The following is a 27,586-nucleotide window of genomic DNA, read 5'->3' on the forward strand; positions in this document are numbered from 1 at the left end:
ACCCCTCGACTAATGCAAGGACTACAAGACCAAGCAACAATCTCTTGCCCATTATTATTTATTAATTTAAGTAAGGTTCATCTTATTGTAATCAAATGGTGATATGTTGTAATCTTCTTTTAATTCCCACCCCTATTTTACAGGTTGAAATTACCTTTCCGCCCACCAACCCAATGGTACCAATGGATCCATGGTGAAAAGATTCCTTTTTCACCATAGAAGATTCCGTCAGGTCTACATAATTTGTTTTTCACCAACTTTGCTTACGTCCGGAAATTTCCTTATATAGTGTAAAGCTAGCTTATGCTTGACGATATTTTCAATATTAAAGTCTAAACGACACTTTCAATATAATAATACGAATGGGAGCGAATTAAAAAATTGTAAACAGACACAACGGTTTGCCTATATAAATCCCATCCTTCTTCTGTCTTCCTCCCCCTTTCTTTCGTCCTCCATTGTAGAAGCTTAAAAGCTTGCTCTGTATCTCCCTGCAGAAATTTTTACTTGACCTTTCTCTCTTTCGGCTTCCCCCGCACACCACTTTCTCTTTGATTTCGGCCGCTCTGTTCTGGTACGTTCTCATTCTCTTCCTTGATCGCAATTATTAGGTTTTCCAACAATAATGGATCATTAGAGTTTTCTCGCTATTTTGTTTCGATTTCGCAAATCTAAATTATTGATGCCTAGTTTATTAGGCGATCTTGATATGAAGGAGAAATGTGGATTGGATTTTCAACAACATTGGTTTCTGCCATGATGGATGATTGTATACCTTTTTTTTTTTTTTTTTTCTCCTGGTTCAGTGCTTGTGATTATAGTCCTTTAATATTTCATGGTTAAAGGGCCTTTCTGGGTTAAATGTTGAGCTTTTAAGCCTTCGCAGTGATGTTCTCAAGTTTGTTTACTTTCCTATGTTTTTTCCGTTGTCATCCTGACGTTTTCTTAAAAATCCTTTACGGCTTTCGTTTTGGGATTTTTCTGATGCCTTGGGTTCTGGAAATATGATCAAATCTTGTGGATTCGATGCTTGAATTAGCAATTCGGAGTAATTGTCCAAGTGCTCTTGATTGGTTCATGGATAAGACTTTTAGGCATTTTCCATCTTCTTTTATGAATTCTGAAATTTGTATTTCTGGTTTCTCAATCTAATATTTGAGCTTTTGTAGTCTAGTTATTTATAGACTCGATAAGAATTAGTATTTCAATGTGGTTTCTGCTTAAATCTTCATTAATAGTATATGTCTGGTTCATTTAAATCTGAAGGATCTGAAACGGGATATGTGCATATGATCCTTCTATATCATGTCTTTTGGTATTTTGTTGCTCGGTGAAAACATCCTGCTTTCTAATTTTATTTTTTTTCTGTTTTAATTGAAAAGGGAAAAAAGGAGTTTCATTTTCCCTAGTTTATGTGTGGATTTGGAGCCCCTGCAAATTTGCTCTCTTGATCTTTTGATTTCATAATAAAGTGAAAAATGTTGTTCTCTAGATGTAATATAAAGGTTGTAACCTGAATCAAGGTCATTTCGATATCAGGCACTGATAATTTTTAGAAGGGATAGAAATTCTGCTGATTAAAAATAGACAACTTGGCTTTTAATAGCTTGTTTGGGATTTCAGTTCATCCCCATCTTATGTCTTGGTGCTAACCTCTGACTTTTAACTTTTGAAGCTTTTATATACAAAATGGAATACGATGACCGATTTCGACAGGCTCAGAAGACCAAATATGATTGTCTACTTTTTGGTGAGTTTTTTTCTATTCAGATTGTCTTTTCAAGTTGGATTATGAATGAGGAGGATTCTAATTCAAAGTTTCTTCATTTGCAGATTTAGATGATACCCTTTATCCCTTGAATTCTGGTTTGGCAACAGAATGTCGCAAGAATATTGAAGGTATTGACTTCTATCTCTGATTATACAAACAATGTTATACTTCAACCTTTTCTCAGGTCAGTAAATGTTTTAATAACGCCCTTCTTCCAGATTATATGGCTCAAAAGCTTGGCATAGAAACAAGCAAAATCTCTGAGATGTGTAATCTACTGTACAAAAATTACGGGACAACAATGGCTGGTTTGAGGGTATGTGTTAATTCTCAATCTGTTCCTTTATTTATTTATTTGTTACTATTTTTAAGAATAGAAAGGATAGAACATCTGTAAAATTGCTCTAATTTTTCCCCTATTTTTAATTACATTGCAGGCAATTGGCTACGACTTCGACTATGATGACTACCACAGGCACCAATTTGTCTTCCATCTATTTCTTTATTTACCACTTATGTATCTATTCTTTTAGGAGGGGCTGTAATCTTATCCTCTGGTTCTGCAGTTTTGTTCATGGACGATTGCCATATGATAGGCTGAAACCTGACCCTGTTTTAAGGAACCTTCTACTGAGCTTGCCTCTGCAGAAAGTTGTAAGTTGCCTTGTAACCGAATCAAAAGAATAGTTTAACTGCAAAACTGTCACAATTATGACCATCTTTCTGTTGATGAAACAGATATTCACGAATGCAGACAGGGTACATGCAGCTAAAGTTCTTGGCAGACTTGGGTTGGAGGATTGTTTTGAAGGAGTTATATGCTTCGAAACTTTGAATCCAATGAACAAGAACAATGTTTCTTCAGATGACAAGGTGGATTCCATGTTTGGCGGTTCGGTATCAACTACTACTGGCTGTGAGCCTTTTGACATCATTGGGCATTTTGCTCAAACTAATGCTGGGTCACAAGTACTGCCCAAGACACCAATTCTCTGCAAACCATCTGAAGTTGCCATTGAACAAGCCCTCAAGATAGCCAACATTGATCCTCAGAGAACGGTATGTTGATTAACTAGGTGATTAAAGAGAAAATTGTGGATGTGAATGAAATAAGGATGCAAAATGGTTTCTACCAGTGGATTAACTGGTGTACCAAGAGAAAGGTAGCCATAAGAATCCCCCCATGTCCCCGATGGTGGAAACTAATTCTTTATTGGTTAGTATGCTGTAGGGAGCCTGGTGTGTGGGCTTTGGCAATGGAGAGTGCACGACCTTTCATTTCTTCTGAATTATTTACAGGATAAGGCAATCATCAATTATGGGCTAATTGCACTATATCTTTTTTCTTTTCTTCCAGATTTTCTTCGATGACAGTGTTCGTAACATACAGTCTGGAAAATGTGTTGGTCTCCACACTGTGCTGGTAAGCCAATTAGGAATCTGAAGAGAGGCTTAATGTCTCAAATAATTGAATTGTAGGAATACTTGTTTATTAAAGTTTCTAACGTTAAAATGCATGAATTGTTTTGTTGTGTTTGTTCAGGTGGGAACTTCACAGAGAACCAAAGGTGCAGATTTTGCACTAGAAAGCATCCACAACATCCGGGAAGCATTACCTGAGCTCTGGGAAGTTGAAGAGAAATCGGAAGTCAGGTATTCCGGCGAGATTGCAATCGAGACATCTGTGACAGCTTAGGGTTTTTATGCCTTCCATGATGCATCCTTCAGTGGTGGGAGGGCAAAACGGAAGGAAAAGATTAGTTTAGAGAAAATTACTGTAATCAATTCTCCTGTAATCCTGTAGATGTGAATAAATAGTAAATAACCATGTTTTCATGCAATAGTTGTCTAATGAATTGGAAAAATAAAAGCTTTATCCTTTCTGTTGCGTCAAGAAATCGTCGAGCGGTCCTGCGAGTGCCGTCACCTGCAAGTGGACCAAGGGGTCAACAGAGAGAACCGGTGTGGTCCCGGCCTGGGGCTCTCCGATGCCAAAGTTAGATCTCCTGGCGCAAACAGATGAATAGTGATTATTCAATATGAGATTAGATGTCCCCTGATGGGGTTGTGTACCTTGCCTTTTATAGTAGCGTATGACGGTGTGGAGAGTCCCAGTTTGATGGCGATTGTGCCGTTGAGTAGATAGAGGCCCTGGGTAACGGGGCTCTATCCTGATTGATCATCTTCCTGTGGGAGGGAGTGTCCTAGTGGTATCAAGATCCTTGGTGGATAGATACCCGCGTGTGGTGATAATGTCCTTGGTGCTTGAATCCGTCTGGATGACGTGACTTCTAAGCGGTGGCCTAGAGTCCTGGTGGTGACATGAGTCTGTAGCGATACGATCGGGTCATAGGTGAGTAGTCCCCACCTCACGTTTGTGCCCACGATGCTGTGCCTTGGTGTAGGCCGCGCCTGGGCGAGAGGCCGCGCCTGGATGTGTGGCCGTGCCTAGGTGAGGCCGCGCCTGGGTGAGGCCGCGCCTAGGTGAGGTCGCACCCGAGTGGTGGCCGTGCCTGGGTGAGGCCGCGCCTGGGCGTAGCCGCGCCTGGGTGAGGCCGCGTCTGGGTGCTGGGACCCCGGTTCGTTCCCCTTAGTTATGGAGCGGGTCGCTTGTGACACGTGGTGGCCGTTGATTGGCCCAGTGAATATTGGATGTATCGCTTTCAAAATGTCCAATTGGAAATAATTGTGAGAAAATGGTTTTTAAGGAAATCATGAAGGAAGAACTTGATGTTAAGATGAGCCCAACCTATTAAAAACATGCCACTTGATTTGCCATTTAACAGAGAGTGAGGTTGCAAAGGAAGGCCTTAATGGTGGGGCAGATGTGTATAGGTTTGAATCCTTTTAATTTACTCAGTGTTAAATGATCATGGCAACTTGAGTAGGAAAAATTGGAGGCAATTGAAGCAAAATGCAACTGTAATAAAAAAAAAAAAACTGCTTGAATTGAAACTTGAACACAAGCTTTACCCCAGGGTTGGTTTTGCCATAATCTTGACTTTGATATCACTTGTTAAGGACTTGAGAAGAACTCATCTTCAAAATCTAGTTATTAAGGAAAGGATGCCCGCATAATAAGATGTGGGGCTCATATTGATACATTCTCTTGCATTGTGACCCATGTGAGTTCATATGGATGATACCATTCTCTACACTGTCTTTGATGTGACATGCAGATTTCTCCCCACACTGGCGTAGTGGGAAACCCCTCCCTGCCAAGATATAATATTATACAAAATAACTTACCTCTTTTTCCTTCGTCCTCATAGTTATTTTGTTATCTTATAGTGTTATCTTGTAGTCATGGATGGTTCGGATATATATATTTTTTTGGGTGCAATTCAAGGGCCGGATGGCCATCATGGCCCCACAAGGAGACAAAGAGGGGACCCAAAGGGAGGGTCAAATATGGTTCGGACTTTACATTGTGAGTTTTGTGACACTGATAATGTGAAATGACATCCAAAATCTCAGGAAGACAAGGAAGGAGAAGATATAATCATATAACCAGAGAGATACACGGTTAAGGCAGCTGTTGAGTAGCAACCGACGGAGACAAATAGCGAATCGCAAGGTTTCGCTTGTGGCGACATGCTCACTCTCTTCCCACTCCCCATAGTATTCCCGTGAATGCAGATGTCGACACGTGTGCCCATCTAATCCCAATCCTCCCTCGTCAAATATAATTGCGTCGGTCCCTTTCCTTATCAGACAAACCAAGGCTTCCAGAGAGTTCCACTCCCACAACACATTTTCGCTATATCCGCTTCTTCTTGCTCATTGGTTCTTCCAGAAACGTTTCAGAAGACTAGTGGTTGTTGCTCCAGCCATGGCGGATTCGATGCCTCGAAGCACTGTCCTCGTTACGGGAGCTGGCGGTAGAACTGGTACCTACCTAGCACAAATCCACAATAGTAGTTAACCTTTTCTTATCTTTAGATAGATTAAAATATTGGGGCAAAGAAATTGAAAACCAAAAACAACTTCACGGGGAGAGGAGGCTTTCCTTTGAGAGTTAGTTATTATGCTCTTGTTCCGAGGGGGGAAAAAAAAGGGTTTATTTTGAATGACATGAAACCAAGCGATGTTGTTAATTTATTTCTCTGCAATTTTCAGTTACAAAATAAAAAAAAAAAGGCTCTAATTTCATTTCATTGGACTAAGAAAACGTTGATTTGGGAAGCTTCAGCCAAAAACCGGCGACCGATGATTATTACTGTACTGGGGCTGCCCTCAATTGGAAAAGTGAACCGGTGGTGTCCAAAGAATTCGTATCCTGATTCCTGAATTTAGGAGGGCCACACGCATTTAACATTTTTCTTTTCCATTTTAATATAATTCAATTGGGCTCTTTTTAGGTCATATTGTTTACAAGAAATTGAAGGAAAGAGCCGATCAATACGTTGTAAAAGGTCTTGTTAGAACAGAAGAGAGCAAGGACAAAATTGGAGGAGCAGATGATGTTATTATAGGGGACATAAGGGATGCAGATAGTATCATTCCTGCGTTTCAAGGTATTGATGCTCTCATCATTCTCACCAGTTCTGTGCCAAAGATGAAACCTGGATTTGATCCAAGCAAAGGTGGGAGGCCTGAATTCTATTATGAAGATGGAGCATATCCTGAACAGGTAGTTGGAACTATGATCCCTGATCCATTTTTTCACTATTTGTGTTTTTCTTAATTAATTGATCATTATTTTGGTACACTAGGTTGACTGGATTGGGCAGAAGAATCAAATTGATGCAGGTATGACTTTTGCTCTAATTATATGGTGTTATTTTGCTTATGCATCCACCATCATACAGTATGGGCTTAAACAGTGTGGAATTTTGGAACAGGATTCATGTAGCCAAACCCAAGTAGTGAGGATAATGTTTAGTTGAGTTGAATTATTCATCATCATCGTTTCTGCTTGCCCCAAGATCGCTCCTAACCATTTGATGTTGGATACATGAACCTTGTCACTTTCATGGAAGCCTTGGCATAATTTGCAAGATGAATCACTGCTATGTGAAGGACTTGGAAATTTTTTTTTTCTAGATGCCAACATACTTAAAAATTCGTTCTATACATGGGATAACTACTAGGGATAGAAGCTGCACATTGGAATTATTTAGACATCCATTTTAATCGGAAATTTCAAACCTTTCCTTGTGCTGATATATGTCATTTCCATCATCTGATGCTTTTGTACAGCTAAATCTGTGGGAGTGAAGCAGATTGTTTTGGTTGGGTCTATGGGTGGAACTAATCCTAATCATCCCTTGAACAACTTGGGAAATGGGAAAATACTGGTAAGAAGTTCCTCTGGTTTGATGGATGTAGAGTTCCTTATACTCTGACACTACTTTCTGACCTCTTGGTTCTGGAGACACATCCTAATAATATTTTTCTCCTTATGTCACATTGTCTTTCTAATCTTGTTTGTAGTGTTGGATTTGGTATGTGAAAAAGCTTGAAGATCTTTGAGCACTTAATTTTTTTTTTCATCTTGCTGAAGTAAATGAATACCTTAGCAAAGAAATTTTAAAGAACTGGAATTAAGGCCTAGTAATACCCTTACCCCTATGCCTTTACCTTTACACCTATAGGGTTTGTGAGGATTTTCCTTAATCATACCGCATAGGGCTATACTGTATTGGTACAAATTCCCTCTACCTGCCAGTTAAATGGAAATAAAACTTTGGGGTTTGGGCCTTTGAAATGAATTCAAATGGGCCTTGGGTTAAGGGTTAAGGGCTAAGGGCTAATTAATAGGTTTTGGTTAGGTAATGTAATAATCTGGGCTATAAAAAAATGCATACAATTTTATATAATGCATATTAAGGTCTCTAAGTCACCTAAGAATTAGGGTTCAGAAATCCCAAAGAAAATCCAGAACGCAGGTAAGGAGAAAGGTTAGACTGAAGAAATCCAGATATCACAATCAAAACTGATCTGTTCCGGTCCAAACTCTGGTTGAGTGGCTTATTAGGGAAGAGAGACAACTCAGTAAATTCTGATCTAAATCCAAGTGTCTGATCAAGTGATATTGAAGACCTACTTGAATTAGGAAAGTTGAAATCCAAAATAGAAACCAGAAACAGAAATAGTAATTTCTAAATTAATAATTCCCTAATTAGAAACTACTCAAAAAAGTAACTGACAGATTTAGAATATAGAGATTAGAAACTTCTAGAAATAGAACCAGATTTAGAAACTACCAGAAATAGCAGTCAGAATTTACAAACCATAATTTTGAAGTACAGTTGAGATATGAGTTAGAAAGTGAAGAACATAAAATAGAAACTGAAACAACTGCAGAAACAGAACTTGAAATTGGAAGGTCAAATCAGTTTCAGAAACAGGATTTCAGAAAGAGAATAACAAAGGTCTTTCCTGAAGTCGATGGTTAAATTGATAAACAGAAACTAAACTGAATTAGAAACAGAAACCAGAATAAAAACTGAGAACTTGTGCAACATAAACTTAGTTTAACAGATTGAGTAGAAAAAAAAAAGAATTAGAAAGTATAAGAAACTGACGTGTTCTGGATAGCGAAGAACAGGAAAACTGACTTGAACCAGTGAAAGAAAGCAAGAAAGGAAGAAGAAGTTTATGATCAGGAATCCTACCTAATCTGCTGGGCAGGAATCCAACAAGCCCTAATCCTGGAATCCCACTGGGCACTCCACTCAATCCCGCAACAGAACAGTATTCTGAATCTCATAGAACTAACAAGCAAAGCCTTTGTTTGAATCTCAAATTATGGGGAGGGTTGTGGCCCCTTCTTTTTTACTTATAGAAGTTAAGAATCAGAGGCTTAGGGGAATGATTCAACTTATCAATAATGATAGAGATCAGCTTTATTTATAATGAGTTTACAACCCTAACAAACTAGGTGAGTAAGGTGTCTATGACTCAGCATCCCTATCTACAACGACTAGGCATAGGTATCTCAACACCCTCCCCCTCAAGTTGGTGCAAAGATATCATACACACCCAACTTGGAAACAAGAGGATGAAACACCGTACAATTCAAACACTTGTAAACGCATCAGCTAGTTGATTAACAGAATTAACAAACAGAATACATATTATCCCTTGCTCAAGCTTTTCTTTGATGAAGTGTCTGTCAATCTCAATGTGCTTCGTTCTGTCATGCTGAATTGGGTTGTGAGCAATACTAATGGTAGCCTTATTATCACAGTAGAGGTGCATAGGGTCTTCAAAGGTTACTCCTAGATCATATAGAAGGCCTTTAAGCCACATCAGCTCACAAATCCCTTGTGCCATTGCACGATACTCAGCTTTAGCACTGGAGCGGGACACAACTGGCTGCTTCTTGCTCCACCATATAACAAGGTTGCCCACAAGGAAAGAACAGTATCCAGAGGTAGATCTTCGATCATCAATAGACCCAACCCAATCAGCATCAGTGAAAGCTTCTAACTTCAAATACCTTAATATACAGTACACAACTTCAAGATGTGATGTCTGGAGATCATGGAGGAATCGGCTAACAATGCCCACAACATAGGCAATATCAGGCCAAAAATGGGACAAGTAGATCAACTGGCCAACAAGTCTTTGGTACTGTTCTTTATCAACAAGTTTACCCACTGCACTGCTGAGTTGATGGTTAACCTCAATGGGAGAATTTATAGGCTTGCACCCAAGCATGCCAGTCTCACTGAGAAGATCTAAGACGTACTTCTGTTGGAAAATAAAAATACCTTTGCTGGATCTTGCAACCTTGATCCCAAGGAAGTACTGGAGAGACACTAAATCTTTAGTCTCAAATTCCTTTGCTAGCAGTGCCTTTAGGTTGAAGATTTCGTTATCATTATTGCCAGTGATCAGTATATCGTCAACATAGGCAATGAGGGCAGTAATCTAACTACCATTCCTTTTTACGAACAAGGTATGATCAGCTTGACTTTGGCGATACCCAAACTTCTGCATAGCTTTCAAGAATCGACCAAACCATGCCCTAGGAGATTGTTTGAGGTCGTATAATGATTTTTGAAACTTGTAAACATGGTCAGCAATAGATGAAGATGCAAAACCAGAGGGTATGTCCATGAGATTGTTTGAGGTCATATAATGATTTTTATAACTTGTAAACATGGTCAACAATAGATGAAGATGCAAAACCAGAGGGTATGTCCATGTCTTCTTCAAGGTCCCCATTGAGGAACACATTCTTAACATCTAATTATTGAATATTCCACCCAAGATTAGCGGCACATGATAGCAATGCCTTGACAGAGTTCATCTTTGCATAGGTGCAAAGGTTTCTTGATAATCAACCCCATAGGTTTGGGTGAAGCCCTTGGCAGCCAAGCGTGCCTTGTATCCCTCAATGGTTCCATCTACTTTTTGCCGACTGTAAATTCCCATTTGCATCCAACTAATTTCTTCCCTTAAGGCGAGGGACAAGTTCCCAGGTACAATTTTTGTTTAATGCCAGCATTTCCTCTAGCATAGCAGCCTTCCACTTTGGATCTTTAATGGCCTCTTTTGAATCCTGTGAAAAAGACACAGAAGACAACGAGGAAACAAAGCCCTATAGGAAAGAGATAAGGATTCATAAGAAACCAAATGGGAAATGGGATGTTGGTTACAAGAATGAACTCCTTTTCGAATAGCAATGGGAGGGTCGTCATCCAAAGGAGCAATAGAAACATTATGAGGTAAAGGAGAGATATTACCTGATGGTGGAGGCGACGAATCTGGTGGAGAAATAGCAATGGGAAAGTCGTCATCCTATGGAGCAATAGAAACATTATGAGGTATGGGAGAGATATTACCTGATGGTGGAGGTGACAAATCTGGTGGAGGCGCCTCAGTGGGATATGGTTGGTCATCAATTGTATCCTTTTTCTTGGATCTAATTCGAGTGTAAGTGATCACATGCTGTGTAGCCTGGACCAAGGTCTCCCTCTTACCATGATCGTGTTCAATATGCTCCCCCTGAATTGGAATCGTCTCAATAACTAAAGGAGACTCTTCCTCAAGACTCTCCTTCTTAAGAGGTGACGTAAAATATGATTCAGACTAATGGAACGTGACATCCATGGTGACATAAAGTTTGCGGGTAGGACCGTAGGAGGGTAGTAGCATTTGTTGAGAGGCTGTGTAAACCAAGAAAAACACATCAAAGAGCACGAGGATCCAACTTGGATCGGGAAGGAGAAGAATTATGGGCAAAGCAAACACACCCAAAGACCTTATAAGGTAGGGAGGAAGCAGGGGAGGGATCCAATAGAAAAGAAATTGGGGTCTTAAAAGTAAGGACACTAGAAGGTACCTGATTAATAAGGTAGGCAGCAGTAAGGACAACATCTTCCCAAAAGGTTTTAGGGACACCAGTGGTGAACATCAGGGCACGAGTGGTGTCAAGGAGATGACGGATTTTACGTTCAGGAATGCCATTTTGTTCCGGCGTTTTTACACATTAGGTTTGGGAGAGAATACCGTGAGAGTCAAGGTACTGCTGAAACCTACCATCAATTTGTTCCGTGCCATTATCACTGCGAAGGACCTGAACAATGACATTGAATTGTCTTACGATCATGGCATGGAATGACTGAAAACAAGAGAAAACATCAGTTTATTATGGAGGAGATAAACCCATGTGTGACATGTGCATTTATCAATAAAAGTAATAAACCAATGAAAACCATTACAATCAACAGTTCGAGGACCCCATAAATCAGAATGAATAATGGAAACCAGGAAATCACTTTTATTATCAGTAGGGGGATTAAAAGATCTAGTATGTGTAGCAATTTCACACACATCACAATGAAGTTGTTCCAAACCACAAAGTTTAACTAAATCAAGAATCATAGAACGTAATATATGAAAAGAAGGATGTCCTAGACGAAGATGGCATTGGTAAAGTTGAGTGAGAGCGCTGTCTGAACAAAGAGTACGAGCTGAAACAGGGGAAGATCCTGAAATAAACAATGAGTGGAAAAGAAGTGAACAAAACAATGTAACCCCACTGTCAAACGGTAAATAGAATGTAAAGCACACAATTTAGGGACAGGAAGAACAGAAGAGAGAGAAATAGTGGGAGAACAAGACACGGAACCTTTACCCAAGATGGAAGACGTATACCCATCAGCAACAAGTACCTTATCCTGGCCAGAACAAGGAAGATAGGTATGGAAAACCTATAATAAGTATGGAAAACCTATAGGGCCAATAACAACTTAAGAAGATCCCATTATTGGGTAACCAGTGCTGGACCAATAGGGCCATCTCTGAACCAAAATCTGGTACCAAACAGAGCCGCAGGCCCTAGGAAGGACCTACATCTTCATGCTGTCACAGGCTTTTCTTCTTCCTGGAATACTTGAGCTTGAGCAAGTACCCCTCTTTCCATCTTTCCTATAATGAGAACAAATAATGTGTTTGTCTTTACATGCAAGTCTTGTTAGACATAACATTGGAAAATAAAGGCCTGCTGTCCCTAGAGTTGTCTATAAATGGGTGGGAATTGGTTCAGCGTACCCTTGATTTAAGAATGATAATAGGAATTACAACAGATGGCTGCATTTGGAGAGGTATCTCTTGGTGACTACACTTGGACAAGATTATCTGCTATGCGGTGCTTAGTTGGTGACAAGTTTTTGTGTACAAGTTGTCCTCATCACCCCTTATTCGTTTGGTAGGTTTCAGCAAAGGCACTACATCTTATAGCAAAGTCAACATGCCAAGTTTAGTCAAGATTTGGAAGGCTGATGATTCAATGGCATAAGGTCCAATGTACAGTGGTTAATATGATTGAGTTTGTCTTTAAAATTTTACAGATGGGCCAATGCACATGGTCCTCATCTATTCATCAATTGTCAGAATTGCCGCATCAGCCTTTCATTAATATTGACAGCTGAAATACAAGGGGATAAAAATCCACTAGATGGTGTGCCTTGCGGTGGAGATGGGTCACAAAATTTGACATGGATATAATCCAAACAATGCTAGTGTGAGTGAATTTCACCAATTTAGGATGTGGTACCTGGAGTCCAATCTTAGACAAAGAGCAAGGAATATGAAGCACTGCTGGGTAGACCATGGCTCCAACCAGGCTGGTTCATGATTGGGCTTATAAAAAAGAGTCTAAATCAGGGAACCACGTTATGGAACATGAAAGGCTTGGCTTTGTCTCACAGGAAAAGAGTAAGGAATTTTGTTCCCGTAGTGCTGATGCTGGCGGCAGTTGACATGGCTATAAGTTCTCAAAACAACCCACTGGATTTTCTTCTTTGTAGGAGATGGATCACAAAATTTGACTTGGATATAATCCATCCAATTCTCTATTGAAGTATGAGTGAATTTCACCAATTTATCCATTCTTGAATGGCCTGAAAATTTTTGGAGTCCTTGATTATGGATCTTTGATCAGTCTATTTCAAATGAATAACAAACTTGTACTATTTCTCATATAGCTGTTCAGTTGAGCTCCTCTTTTTTCTTCTGGCTTATATTATGGAGTTCCAAGGAAGCAAATAAGGGAAGTGGATATTCTGCACATCTATAATTGTAAATGAGACCTGAAAAATAGTGCCAAATTGATGATCATTTCCCTGAAGATGATTCAGGATGGGGGTTGTGGCCTTCTGGGCTTTTCTAGATCCCTGGAGAGAGTGAAAGTACCTTGTCTAGATGTATATACAATACTGTTATGGTTCTGTGCTTCATAAGTGAATATTTTTGAGAAACAAAAAAATAATGGAATTTAATCTTTAATTTAATGTATGTTTTCGCACTTCATTGTTCACCAATTCTTCACCATTTTCCTTCCATCTGTCCCTTCTTCTCTGGTTATCCATAGTTTAACGTAAATTGAGCATATAATTTAGGGTAAATTACATGACACCCCCTGAAAATCTACCCATGCTCAACTCACCCCCTCTTATTTGAAAATGCATATCCATCTCCCTCTATTAGAGGACTATATTACAAGTTAGTCCTCACCGTTAGTTTTATGCGGTTAAGTGAAGTCAGCAAGTTAAATTTTTTAAATCCATAAACTAACCTTGTCCAAGGATAAACTTACTATTTTACCCTTAAGTGATGATGCAAGCACCCAAAATCAAGTGTGATGAAGGAATGAAGCATTTCACCTTCTCCAGCACCAGCACCGGAGCCAGTATCTTCTCCTTCTCCATCTCCGACCAACCTGCATCTTTAATCTCCCTCTGACCTGGACCTGCTGCATCAATCTCCGACTCAAGACTGCATCTTCAATTCTTTAATGGACTCTCTTTCTCTTCGGCCATCTCAGCTTTTAGGAAGAAATCGAGTGGAAGAAGAAGAAGACAAAACAAAGAATGAGGAGAAGAAGAAGAAGATGGTAGAAGCATATTAATGCCATTTCATGTGTTTTCCTTTGACTGGTAAAATAATGGAAGCATATTATTGTTGTGAAATCCCCAATTTCTAGGGTAGAAGCATTACTCAAAAGAAACCCTTTACAGCAAGACGAATAAGAACATCGTACAAGCAATTTTAACAAACAGTAAACCCAAATGCTGAAATGTATTTATTCAATTAAGCAATTAGGGAAATGAATTGACTATAAACAGTTTCTGTTTTCTCACAATCTCTGCTAAACCTATCTCTTAAATAATCCAGAAAAATAATACAAGATAGGTGGACAAATAGGACTCAAATCTTCTATATGAAGGATGAAGAAATGCCAAGAGTAGCCCGGGCGGAGAAAACAGAAACTGTATTGCTAGATACAAATTAGGGCTTGTCGTTATTGAATGTCTTCTTAATTCTGCAGGGCGACCATTTTTCTGAGTTCGATTTTTGTAGTTAAGGTAATCATTGTTGTTAATGGATAGAAAGAAGTCAACTGTCCGGGAAGAGGAGAACCCTGTTGCATCTCAGGGTGGGACTAAAGCTAAGAATAAGGGGCGTGTCATCGACGATGATGAATACTCTATTGGGATCGACTTGTGTAAGGCATAGTTGTCAAGGCGTCCTGGCGGTATTTTATGGGTTAGGCAGTGCTACGCTTTCCATGAGTCATGGATGGCGGTCGGTCTGACCATATAGGCGTCGCCAAGGCGGTCAAAGCAACGCCTTGGTGCGCCATATGGGCTGAGCGACCGCCATCCATGACTCTGGTTATTTTATTTTTATTTTTTCATGTTCTGTTTTGTTATTCTTTTTGCTTGCTTTTTATTGGTTTGTGTATAAAGAGTCTAATGTACGCTGCTACATGGGATTATTTAGTTTTAAAATGTTAAATACTTAAAAGTTAAAAATCTATCTAAAAGTATACACGAAAAAGTGAAAACCTAAATTTACTCTAAAGCCTTCGTCTCCTTCAACTCTTCGTCTCCTGCAACTCTTCGAGTCTTCATCTCCTCCAGTTCTGGCAAGCGGCAACATCAACTCGAGTCTTCATCTCCTCCAGTTCCGACAAGCGGCAACAAAGACTCGACTCATCTTCTCTTCTAGTTCCGGTAAGTCTCTAGTCTCTACTCCCCTAATCTTCTTCTTCTTCTACTTCTCTAAACTCTGTAACTCTGTTTTCCCTTTTTTGTTTTTTGTTTTTTTTTATTTTAACGACCGCTGGCTGCTGCTGCTTCCCCCAACACAGCATCTCTACTCTTCCGGTTCCACTTCCACCAACTGAAACGTGACTCTTCTGGCAAGGTAAGCCCCTAGTTCCTTACTCTTCTTCTCTGTTTGAGTGTTTTGCCTGCTGCTTCTCTCTCATTTTTTTTTTACTTTTTATGTTAACGCATGGTACAGGCCCTGCTTCTCTGTTTTTTTATTTTATTTTGATGCCTGCTAGTCTGCTACAGCCTGCTGCTTCTCTCTCTGTTTTTTTTTTTTTTTTTTAATGTTAACTCCATTGTTACAGCCTGCTTCTCTGTTATTTTTTTTTTTATTTTAACACCTGCTAGTCTACTGCTTCTCTCTCTTCGGGGCTTCAATTAATTAATTCTGCTTCTTAGTTCTTAGTTCTTACCTTCTTCTTCTTCTCTGTACTCTGTAGTTTGTAGTGGCTTAAATTTAATTTTTAATGATATAAGATATGATATGTATTGAATGTTTTGGGGGGGGGGGGAACTAAAACTAGAGTGACTAGACCGCCTTTACCGCTTAAGCTCCACTTAGGCGGCCGCTTTACCGCCTAAGCGCTTAGACAGGCCTAAACCGCCTTGGACCGCCATGCCGCTGTGACAACTATGGTGTAAGGATCAACAATATGGGTCCTGAGGAACAGAATCATGAGGATGTAGCCATGCTGGCTGCTGGGAAGAAGAAGGGCAAGAAGGGCAGCAGAAGGGAAGAAGATGGCGGTGGTGGCTGCGGCAATGGTGGTTGTAGCGGTGGTGGTGATTTGGGGTATAATTGGAAATATCAAAATTGGTATCCTAACTATAATTTACAAGCTTTGGGTATCTAAAGTGCATTTTCTACAAACGTTGGGTACCTCAATTGTCATTGTTTATCTTATTTTGGTTAAGGTTAAAATTGTCTTTTCAGTTTTTGGATTGTTTTAAGTTAACACTGTTATTCTAGAGGGGGATGGATGTGCATTTTTAAATAAGAGGGGTTGAGTTGAGTATGGGTAGATTTTCAGGAGGTGTCATGTAATTTACCCTATAATTTAATATCTTATTTTAAATTTACCATATCATCCTTGTGACACTGGCCCTCAAAATAAAACCCCTGAGGCCTTCATTACAATTTTCTGGGTGGGTCTTTGGATTTCAGACTCCTTTTTACCACAGTACTGTTACTATTTGGTTCTTGCTGCTTTGTTGTTCTAAATTCTGTTTTTTTTTTTTTTATTTATTATTTTTTTTTATTTTTTAAATTACTGTTCTAATGCTGTCTTATTTCCTTGCTCAAATTTATATTACAGATTTGGAAGAGAAAGGCTGAAGAGTATTTGGCTGAGTCCGAAGTACCATACACAATAATCAGGTATTGTCCATTTTAATATACTTCTATTACGTTTTTTTAGCATTGTTTAACCAGGTATCATGGATTCAACATGGCATAGTTGATTAGGTGTGCCTATGGTTCTTTATTTCTGTTTGAGATTTCTCACAGGAGATTAATTCCACCAGTGAGAGGGAAATACTTGAATATATATTTGTCGACCATCCTTGACTGAGGGAACATGTATATTCAACCTTGGGAATGGTCTTCTCTTGAACGTAAATATATATTTCCGATTCAAGTGCATGGTTGATTCAGGATTTCCAGGAGATAGAAAAGCTCTATTTGTTTTCATGTAAATGTTGAAATTATCTTTCTGTAAAGTTAGTCAGCTGGTGAAGTTCAAAAGACTGTAGAATTAGTTTATGGTTCAAATTTGAGTCTTATCTGAAACTGTGGACTGTAGAGTTACTTGATGATTTGAACTAAAGAAGTCTACTGTCCTGGCAAATGGCATATACAATTATGATATGTAGAATTGGGAGAATTAAATCCTTTATAGCTCTTCTTTTAGGCTATGTTAATTTGCGCAGTTTGTTCCAGAAAAGAGGATAAAATAACAGAAAATTAAGTAGGTCCCACTGAAATCCAATTTTTTTTGTTGGTTCATTTAGCTAGAAAATTTCTGGCACAATCCCCCATGATTTCCCGACTGTTTTGTCCTATTCTCCAATTTACCATTGCAAAATCCAGCTAAATCAGGGATATTTCTCCTGATTCTTTTGGAAACCAAGTATGTTTGTGGGGGCCCACAATGACATCACATTTGAAAGTTGTCTTCTTATTTATTTTAAATAATTTCTATTCTTTTTATTATTTCCAAATTTTCTAGTTTGTTTAATTTTTCTGACATTATCTAAATACAGTGCAGATACAAGACAATTTTAGATTTTGCTTTGTAATTTTCTTTTCCTTTCTTCTTCTATTTTTCTTTTACTTTATTTTTTGAACAGCCTGTGCAAATGAACATGGCCTTAGTTTTTTCCATATGGTTGATCTGTTCTATCTATGAGTAATTTAGAAGAGATTTTGAGGAATATAGTCTTTGATATTTTGATATTTTACATGGAAACAAAAGGATCCGGAATTAATCTTTATGCAGTTTCTCCCTTTTTTTTTTTTTTTTTTTTTTTTTAAATTTGAGATTTTACAATGTATACTTGTGGGATTTTTAGCTTTCCTCAAACTCTCTAAATTCACTTTAGACTTAATTATTTCTCAAGTTTCTATTTTATCATGTTAGATGTGATTGGTCATTGCAGTTTGCATTAGTTACAGTTACAAGACTTATTTTCAGATGTTCAGCTGGAAATTTTAATTTCTTAAGAAAACGTAGAAATCAAGGTTCTGTTTTTGTTTTGGTTTACAATTTTGAAAACATTTTTCCAAAATGTTTTCCTTAGCATCAGTGACTGTCAGACAAACTATCACATCTCTAAAATTGTGGAGTTCATCGAATATAGGATTCTACCCCACCCCCTCCCCCTTTTTTTTCCTGGGAAGATGACTATGTAATTATGGAACACAGGTTATTCCTGTACAATAGTTGAATAAGGTAGCTTTTAAATTTTATCTTATTCACAAAAATGATGAATGCCCAGGTATAATAGAATACTGATTCTTGGGAAATACTTTTGATATTTACATATAACAAATGGAGCTTAATAATGTCCAATTTCCAGGAATTGGAGAAAAATTAGTGTAAGCAATAACAGGACCCAGTCGACCTGTCACACAGCCTTTATCTGTGTGTCATGATACCATTCTTTGTGTATTAAAACTGTCATGTAGCATCGTCAGTTACTAGGTAAAACTTGCAATTTATTGGCAGTTGACATGCAATATTCATGGCTGAAACAGGCCTGGGGGTTTACAAGATAAAGAAGGGGGCATCCGGGAGTTGCTAGTCGGGAAGGATGACGAGCTTCTTCAGACAGAGACAAAACTGATTACGAGGGCTGATGTTGCAGAAGTCTGCGTTCAGGTACATGTTTTATGTTTTACACCTCAGCGAGTCATGTTCACATCGTTTGTATTTAAAGCATATAGAGGGAAAAATGTATGGATTGATGTAGTGATGCATTTTTTTTTATTGTTTCCCCAACCAAGTAAAATTGCTAATCAGTCCAAAGCTAATTAGGAAGTAATGTTTATTTTGCTGGATTGGACAGGCATTGCAGTATGAGGAGGCCAAGTTCAAGGCATTTGATTTGGCCTCAAAGCCAGAGGGAACTGGGACACCAACAACAGATTTCAAGGCTCTCTTCTCTCAAATTTCTACTCGTTTCTGAAGTTGCTCTGATCCTCAGTTTCAGAGCTCTATTGTCCACCTCCTGCTAATAATACCAGCTACTTGTGATTAAGAAAGTTTGGAGAAGAAATGTTATATATTTACAATATTTTCACCCTAAGATTAGAGAAAGAAAAAACAAGTTACAAAAGTATGCAGTTCAGGATCAAACAAAACAAATTTGAACATGATGTAATTTTTTACTGAATTTGATCGCGTATAAATGATACAACAGTTCAAATTAAGTATGTTTTTCTAGTTGTTTCTGCAGAGTAAAGATTGATTTCTTGCCTTTTTTTTCAGTTTACCAAATAGCGTCAGCCATGTGAATCGTGTTGCACCATTCAACCATGTTTGAAGCCAATGCATATTTATAGCTAGACATAACATAATGTATTCATATTGGGCATAACCTGAGTTCAAGTGCCTGCCCTTCCAAACCCCCTTCAGTTTCTTCTGCATCTTCTCTACAAGAACCCCAACCTATTTCTTCTGAACGAGAGGCAAATATATAATAAGAGATCCATGTTATCTTTCTTCACTCCCCCATTACCCAAAAATGTAAGATTGTCTGCCAATTTTGAACTAAATTCTTCAGGGATATTGCTACTAAAATGGATGGAAGATTTTGAAAAGTTCACTTCTTGTTGCCCAGAGAAAGATTCATCATCACGAATACTGAGTTACGTCCGAGACTGAAGCCTCCCCAAAGATAAACAGGATGTAGGCCAACATATTGATTTTGAAAATTGAAATCTCAACTGGTTCAGTTCCATTTTGATTTTTTGAATTGAGTCGAATTAAGATTTTAGTTTTCTTCATTTCTTCTGCTTCCATCTTTCTTCTTAAGCTAGTGACTCCCATCACTTCTCTTATGCAATTCACTTTTGTACTTCTTATTCTGAAGTGTTATAAGTCTTTCAGTAATTGTTGATCATTAAGATGGCAAAGATATGGGATAAAGAATACCAGCGGGTTGCATAGCGCATCCCGTCCCTGTGCCCAGACACAAAATTACCCGCCACACCCTCTGAAAAGATGTGCGGCGGTCATTCCGGTTTGAAGGTATGAAATTATTTGGTTTCAATTTGTATATATTTTATCCTTGAACTGAACCAAAATCAAACTGAAAAGCCGGAATCGAACCGGTTCAACCGATGTCAATCTTATGTAATTTTCTGAAATGTCGAGGGTGGTAACTTCGTTATCAAGGAAAGGTTGCTACCAATTTGAATACAGCTTCCGCTTCGGATTCCAATTACTGTTGGGAGGAAACCCTCGTTCCCTACGAACTCCAGGAACACCTCAGCAGTCAGGACAGTAACCGTTCGTTTCGTTCGTAGAGGTCTCTCTCTCTTTCTCTCAGAGAGAAGAAGCCCAGGAGCCAGAATGGCCAAGCGTGAGCTCTCCAGCACCTTGAAAAATTTGAAGGTAAGGCAGCTGAAGAGAATGTCATTGTTCATTCCTTCTTTCTAACCGTCATTGTCCTCGTTGATTCCTATCTCTGAGTCCAAGTCGAGAAAGAAATACTCAAACTTGCTCGATCCATCCCATAAGTGTCATCATCTTCTTTCTTTTTATTATTATTATTTCATTGAACTGCCTAAGTAATCTGTTATGATATTTCCGTGAATTCGTTTTCTACCCCACAGTTCATGCAAAGGGCACTTCAGAATGAGAACAAACAAAAGAAAGAAGTGGAACTCAAACCGGACGGCAATTTCGTCTCCTCTAATACCCACCGGAAGTGGTATCATCTCTTCACTTTTTCCTCCCCAAACATTTCCGTTTTCCGCACTTTGGCTTCGAATTTTCTCTCAGTAATTGTTGCAGTGAGTACCCTTATATCTTAGATTAACTGCTTCTTATTCGTATCACACACGAACTAGGATTTGATTAGGAATTACAAATTGCAAAATTGAGGCCGCTAAGAATTTATTTTTATGTATGTCCTCCTCTCATGTATTGCATGAGGAGTAGTGTGTTTTGATTTTCCATTAAAAGGACGTGTTTGGGTACTAAAAAAAAGGAAATTTGGTATCTTTTAGCTAGGTGATAACATTCAGATTCATTGTTTATTATAGTATACTTTCAGAAGAGACAATTTCCAGATACAGATTGTTCGGGTTTACATTGCTATTACTTTCTGTCGGATTTTATTCTGATCAATGGTTTAGTGACTATGGTATTAGAAAACAAAGCATGAGGTTAATTGGGTTTCAATAGCTCAGAGGTTCAGGTTGTTTTCTAGTAGATGCAGTTTTCTGGTTATTAGAACAGGGATTATGGCTCTGGATGAAATATGGTGGGATTTGTTTGGAGTTTGATCTATAAGTTTATTGACTCAAGGGAAGATTGATGAAGGTCTCTGCAAGAGGAATTGAGGGTGGATTGGTTTTCATACTGCAGTAAAATTGTAGTTTCCAAACTTGAACGGGGCAACAGAGAGGAAGAATAACATAGGGGAAGGGGATTAGTAAGTGAGTACCCACGAAGAGTAGTGTTTGCATTCAGTGTCTAAAAGTAACAAATAGCAGACAAGATACGGAATCAGAACCTTACAGGTTTTTGACACTTCTCGTCTAACCCCAGCCTTCAAAGTACAATTATCATTGTCATTTAACTTTTTTTTTTGGGTCAAAGACTCAGTGTTTTACTTTCAGAGAATACTGTTTCATACAAGTAGTGCCTAGCAACAGTGATTGAGAATCTAAGTGTTCAAAGCTATACGTTAAGTCAAAGGCCAAGGGTCCCCAATCTTATCATGGGCCTTTTTATTAAAGAAGAAGCAGTTGATGGCCCCTGATTGATCAGATAATATGTGGGGGTTAATCACTTGCAAGATAATCCAGTATAGCAGCATAATTGGCATACAAAAAGGCGAGGACTGTACTAGTACAACAATGTGGAGCACTGAATCAGCATTATTCTTATTCTTTTTTCTTTTTTCTTTTTTGTTCCCCTTGTTTCCTTTTTCGTTTTACTTTTTTATTTGGTTGATGATATATGATAGGTAACTATTGACAACTCAGATTTCTTTGAGTTTAGCGGTTGAAATCAGATGTGCTTAATGTACCTGATGATTTGAACCAAATGGAATCCTTGTATAGCTGGAAAAATCATGAAAGGCTGTTAGAACACCAAGACTCCATCTAAAAGGAGTTCTATAACTACAACCAATCTCTTTTCTAACTTATTGGAGGAAACTATCTATTTTTGTGCATGATGCCTTTCTGAAGCCCTGTTCCATTGTTTGGGCTAATATAATGGGTAAAATTGTTGCCACCCCTTCATACATTAAACTTTTGCCACATTCTTAATTTATTTTTTATATATTTTGTTTACCTGTTTCATAACCTCCTTAACTATTAAAATTGTTAAGGGGGTTATGAATGTGCTTGAAGGTGAGGATCACATTTTAGGTTTTAGGATGTTTATGTGACTGTAGTTCTTCTGTAATTATAGGGAAATGGTGGGCCTGTTTATAGTATCATTCACTTCTCACAGAATGCAATTTTCTCCATCCTCTCTACCATTGGTTCCAAACTTATATTTTCTTGGGAGAGATGCCTAAAGGAAGCCCCTGATGCTCCACCAGAAGACATCCCTTTTAAAAAAATGAGAACCCAAGAATCTGGTTTTGGTTTAAAGATTAAGTAAAGGGATCAATTTGGTCTGGAAAAGAATGCAATTGGTACCTAAGAATGTGGAATTGTGATGGTCATTGCAGTTAGAAGTTGTTTCAAAAGCTGGTATTTGTGGGTTACATGTTGGGAATTGGTTCAAGAATCAAAGGTTGGGCTTTAGGGACTAAGATTACAATATATTCAACGAAACATGTTTTCATTTTCTTTCCATACTCTACACTTTCTGATGCTGATATCTGTGCCCCACATGTGAACACTTCGTCTATCTTTTTTCCTTTAATAGAGAAAAAAATTATTTGCAGAAAGAAAACATACCATGTGTGGTCAGTGAAGTGATTTTCCTCCCAGAAGAACATAATTATTGTATACATATACAGGGGTTGTCAAGTTTTTAAGGTTTCCCAATTGTTACCCATTTGTGATGATATTAACACTATGAAAAAGTTGAGGTTTCCCCATGAATCAAGAAAAACAGTGAAAATATCAATAAAATTAACAAGAAAGGGGAAAGGACGAAGTGCCTAGTAAAGCACTGAAGTGTCTTGGAATCGCTTTTAAAGAGGGGATGCATCACATGTCCAAACAATGGCAAAAAAAGGTCCCAAAATTTCATTAGAACTTCAGAAATAAACCAATATTTAGTGGATAAAGCTGCCTTGGACATCCCAACCATACCTACTGTAGCTTGAAAGTCAGAAATAAAGTGGAGAACACTGGAGTAGTATTATTGGTCTAGAGCAGTCGGCCTCTGCATTTGTTTAAGAGCACTGGACTGGTGCTATTTCCTAGTTGTATTTGGCATCTATTCATGAATTGTTAGAAATTAATGGGCGCAACATTGTTGGTGGTGAGTTGCCATCTTATTATTGAGGTAGCCGCCACCTCAGCAATAAAGTTATTGTTTTGCTTCCAAGAGCTACTGGCATCTGTATGAATACAGATGTGACATATTCTGTGTTCGGTTATTATGTTTATTGCCCCTTACCACTTGCGTAAGAAGTAACTGGAATTAGTTTGCTTAACTTGAACCAGACTTGGTAAATTGTGTTCTGCATAAAATGAATGATTTCAAAGGTTGAACGACTATGCTAAAAAATTTTCCATCTCATGAAGATTTTACTCTAAAATTCTTTGCTTAGAAAGCATAGTGATGGGCTCAACCTGTACTAGCTCCTTCAGCTGGCTAGCTGCATGTTCTCTTGTTCAATCAAGTCTGCACATGCTAGCTATTCATTGAACTCTGGTTCTCTCTCTATTGAAATTGACTTTTTAGTGCTGGTTTTATGCATCTCACTGTTATGTGGTGCTCATGCTAGGTTTTCCTTAAGCTCTGGGTTCTGGTGTATTGAAATCGACTTTAGTAATGCACCTGTATGCATCATGCTATTATGTGGTGTATAATTTGTTAAAGCACAGGGAAATTTCATCTGTCTACCTGATCTTGCCTGCAGCATAGTCATAATGGAAGGGAGTCCCCATCCAGGGGCGTTAAAGGGTCGGATTTCATTTCAAAGTTTTAATCCTTCTATTGATGTGAGTATCAAGGTCAAGTGACTTGAAACAATTTCAAACGCTATTCATCACCTATGCTTCTCTTTTGGCATTTGCCCTCCTCATATCAAAGCCTTGTCTTGGTAGAAATTGAATGATGAAGCCGCAACTCTTTGTCAATCACAAGCATCGACCACAAGTTCTGGCAATCAAAGCAGTTCTGATAGGTATGTTTTTTGGCCTTAAATGTCTCTTGGCCTGTTAATATTTCTAGTAATAATTCCTTGTTAAGTTGTGGTAAATTGTGGTGATCTTGATCTTACTCTCTATGTGAGCAGTCATCCTTCTGAAGCAATACTTTGGGAAGCTGTTAAACATCACTTCTGATGCTCTGGTTTCATTTGTTACAGAGAGAACGAATCTTCACAGATCAGATCAGAGGGCTTAAATGTATCTAGACCTAGTAGTGACTCTGATGTAGACCATAAAAGGAAACAACCAGAAGTTGATGAGGGAGCACAATATCCAAGTAAATCTCAGAAAAATGTAAGTGACGGAGGCAATCGATGTTCAACACCGAGTAGTGATAAAGGCTCTTATAAGCAACCTAAGCGTGAGAAGCTGGACTGGAATGTTTTAAGACCACCAAAGGCTCAGAGCAAAAGGGTTTGAACATATCAGGTGATTATTTTAACCGATGTGCAATTCTGTTGTTCCCTTTTGCTCCAGATTCTAACAAATTTAATTTTGTAGCATAGGATTATAGATGTGCTATATGATGCTTTATCGTAGCATTAATTTCTTTTTTCTTAGCAATCTTTCTATTCCATTGCTTTTGTTGGATGGTGAGCTGTTTCATTGGATTATATCTGTAATTTGTAGCTCCTGGGTCGTTCTCTGAAAGAAAGGATAATCTAAAGCACTAGCTGTCTGACCCATGAAATAAACCTTCCTTTTCCTTGCCATCCTAACCTTATGCTGGTGAAAGGAGGGCCGATGTCAATTTCTGAGCTCTGGTCACTGGTCCACTGTGAAGGAGAATATTTCTACAAGTTTCAACTATAAATTTCAATATCTGTCTCTGCATCTAACTTAAGGAACCATTCTTGTAGTATAATATCAACTGTATTCTGTCTCTAATCATCAGGTCTGTTCAGGGTTTTAAAACAAGGATTTGGTATCTGAATCTGGTCCAGCCGGTTTCAATTCGGGTCTGTTCCGAATCAGCTGGAATCAGCCAGATTTTGCCTGAACCGTAGAAACACAGTGTAGCTGTTTCAGAACCGCAGAAATCGGGATTGGGCTTTCTGATTCGCCCGATCCAATTCCGGTTTTAGTTTAACCACCGTTAAACTAATGATCCTGCATCAATTACCCTAGAGTTGGAAGACACAATTAGGCTCTTGTGGTTCGTGACTGGATCTTCATCTCTTGTGCGCGCCGTTAAGCAACATATTGCAGTCTTGAGTAACAAGAAGCCTGAGCAGCTTGGTAGACATAATCCAAAAATTTCTTCGTTGGAGAAGGTTATGCTTTTGTCTGGATCGGGTGAATTGGGATTGGGCTCGGGCAATTCACCTGATCCAGTTCTGATTTTTTGAACACTGATGTCAAATTTGTAGTGTTCTTCCTTGTGGCATGCCAACTGGCAGATCCCACATGTTGATCAGGTGTCAATAAAAAAGGGTGTACTCAATGCACGAGACTCCCGCTACTGGAGGACATGGGGAGGGTCAATATTAGGTCTGAATTCAATAGTGTGGCCATATTCAAATCAGAATTGGACGACTCATATTCCAATTAGTATGACGGAGAAAGTTGTGTGGAGGAGTATACTGCTGATGCCAGACAAAAGGGAGGGAGAGAGGGGGGGGGGGGGAATGATCGCCCCACCCCCATGATCCCAACGTGTGCTGCCATTGGCCCGGTGTGCATGAAGGGGGCCACATTCCCCCAACAAAGAATGCCGATTCTAATGTCAATTACATACAACAACCTATTTTGGAATTGGCCATGAATGGGTTTTTTTTTTCATAGCTGGTTAGTTTTGCCTTCTTGTAACAGTAAAGTAGCCAGACTCAATGAAATCTACCTCTTGTAGCAAGATTTACAAGTCTTTTAGAATCTAAAATTTAAAAAAATAAATAAATTAATTAAAGAGATGTGGAAATGTTTGCTTCTTCCCTATTTAAATTTGGACTCAACGTCCCTCAGCTCATGGGATCCCTTTCATCGTGGGATGGGAGGGTAGAAATGGGTATTGGGAGGGTATTTTTGGAACATATTAAAACCCTAAGAGGGGTTTGTGAATCATAGGATGGTGGGTGAATAATCCTCTATGAGTAAAGGAAAACTGTCCTTTAAATTTTTAGGTCAAGCCTGTAGACCTAAACTACAAAGGCATCACAAGATTAAGCATTGCGGATGATTTTTATCCCTTTTTACTAAACCATAAATATAGGGCAACAGCTACGGTTCACATACTCTTATATTTATATAAAATACTTGTACCACTGCTTGGTTCGAACCTGCAAGATATTTATGACCTTTGTGCCAACATAGTCCTTGAATCTCGTGTTTGATTCAGGAAATTTTTTTTTTTTGGGGTAAAGTTTGATTCAGGATTTTTAAAACTGAAAGTGATGATGGTCCAAAAAAAAAAAAGAGTTAAGTAAATATGCGTCCGTATGATCGAAATTATTAATTAATGCTAATAATGATATTGATATTGTTATATTTATTATATGATATGGATTGATCCGTAACAGGTGTAAATTCAAAAAAATTAAGTCACTTTTTAGCTGGATCTAGTGTATCGATACATTTCCAAGTGGATTCCTCCCTCATCATCTTGGGTTAAATTGAACGTTGATGCTGCTTGGAATAAAGTTTCTAAAAAAGGTGGTATTGGAAATATCATTCGTGATCAGCCTGGCTTTCCTCTCTTGGTCTATTCCTATGGTGTTTTATGCGATTATGCTCTTATTCCCGAAGCTATAACCAAGCGCTCAGGGCAAGAAGGTTATGGTGGAATCCGATTGCTCCAGTTTAATCAACCAGCTCTCATCTTTGGATCCGGATATTACTATTGATAGTTTAGTTCTTGATATTATTCAACTTCAAAAATCTTTTGATGACTGTTCTTTTTCTTTTGTTCCAAGGTCTGCTAATTCTGTGGCTGATTTCTCGGTCAGGTCGGCCCTTTTGGTTGAGTTCCCGATTGTTTGGCCTCTCACCATTCCTTGGCTTGTCCGTTTGTGTGAAGCGGAAACCATTGTTTGTACTGACTCCTTGTTGCAATGAATTCTCTTTCTACCAAAAAAAAAAAAGTGTATCGATACCTTTGATCTACGATTGAAGTCCAATAAAAACAATATTGAGACATATGATCAAATGATCAAGACCAATACATACCAA

The 27,586-nt window shown here is 38.5% G+C and overlaps 3 protein-coding genes across 6 annotated transcripts; all 3 read left to right on the forward strand.

Moving 5' to 3' along the window:
* Positions 1–499: 499 nt before the first annotated feature.
* Positions 500–3,628, forward strand: LOC122652712 (suppressor of disruption of TFIIS-like). 3 transcript variants are annotated; one of them, XM_043846535.1, is made up of 10 exons: positions 500–574; positions 1,676–1,750; positions 1,834–1,899; positions 1,990–2,087; positions 2,209–2,246; positions 2,338–2,425; positions 2,510–2,830; positions 3,129–3,194; positions 3,315–3,476; positions 3,533–3,628. In XM_043846535.1, the coding sequence occupies exons 2-9, from the start codon at positions 1,690–1,692 to the stop codon at positions 3,465–3,467; spliced, it is 891 nt and encodes a 296-aa protein (XP_043702470.1). In that variant the 5' UTR covers positions 500–574; positions 1,676–1,689; the 3' UTR covers positions 3,468–3,476; positions 3,533–3,628. The 3 variants fall into 3 exon arrangements, with proteins under 3 accessions (XP_043702470.1, XP_043702468.1, XP_043702469.1); XM_043846533.1 differs by having other exon boundaries at positions 3,315–3,628; XM_043846534.1 differs by lacking the exon at positions 500–574 and adding an exon at positions 1,208–1,212 and having other exon boundaries at positions 3,315–3,628.
* A 903-nt stretch (positions 3,629–4,531) lies between these two features.
* On the forward strand, positions 4,532–19,272 carry LOC122653225 (uncharacterized protein At5g02240-like). The gene is made up of 8 exons (XM_043847177.1): positions 4,532–4,560; positions 5,411–5,661; positions 6,133–6,404; positions 6,487–6,523; positions 6,974–7,071; positions 16,662–16,723; positions 18,602–18,725; positions 18,913–19,272. Exons 1-8 carry the CDS (start codon positions 4,532–4,534, stop codon positions 19,030–19,032), a joined length of 993 nt encoding a protein of 330 aa, XP_043703112.1. The 3' UTR covers positions 19,033–19,272.
* On the forward strand, positions 14,104–25,289 carry LOC122651779. 2 transcript variants are annotated; one of them, XM_043845309.1, is made up of 6 exons: positions 14,104–14,123; positions 20,402–20,462; positions 20,684–20,781; positions 24,130–24,211; positions 24,317–24,396; positions 24,580–24,841. In XM_043845309.1, exons 2-6 carry the CDS (start codon positions 20,421–20,423, stop codon positions 24,839–24,841), a joined length of 564 nt encoding a protein of 187 aa, XP_043701244.1. In that variant the 5' UTR covers positions 14,104–14,123; positions 20,402–20,420. The 2 variants fall into 2 exon arrangements, with proteins under 2 accessions (XP_043701244.1, XP_043701245.1); XM_043845310.1 differs by lacking the exon at positions 14,104–14,123 and adding an exon at positions 25,158–25,289 and having other exon boundaries at positions 24,580–24,850.
* The last annotated feature ends 2,297 nt before the right edge of the window (positions 25,290–27,586 follow it).

This window comes from Telopea speciosissima, chromosome 2 (genome assembly GCF_018873765.1).
Source record: "Telopea speciosissima isolate NSW1024214 ecotype Mountain lineage chromosome 2, Tspe_v1, whole genome shotgun sequence".
Taxonomy (NCBI): domain Eukaryota; kingdom Viridiplantae; phylum Streptophyta; class Magnoliopsida; order Proteales; family Proteaceae; genus Telopea; species Telopea speciosissima.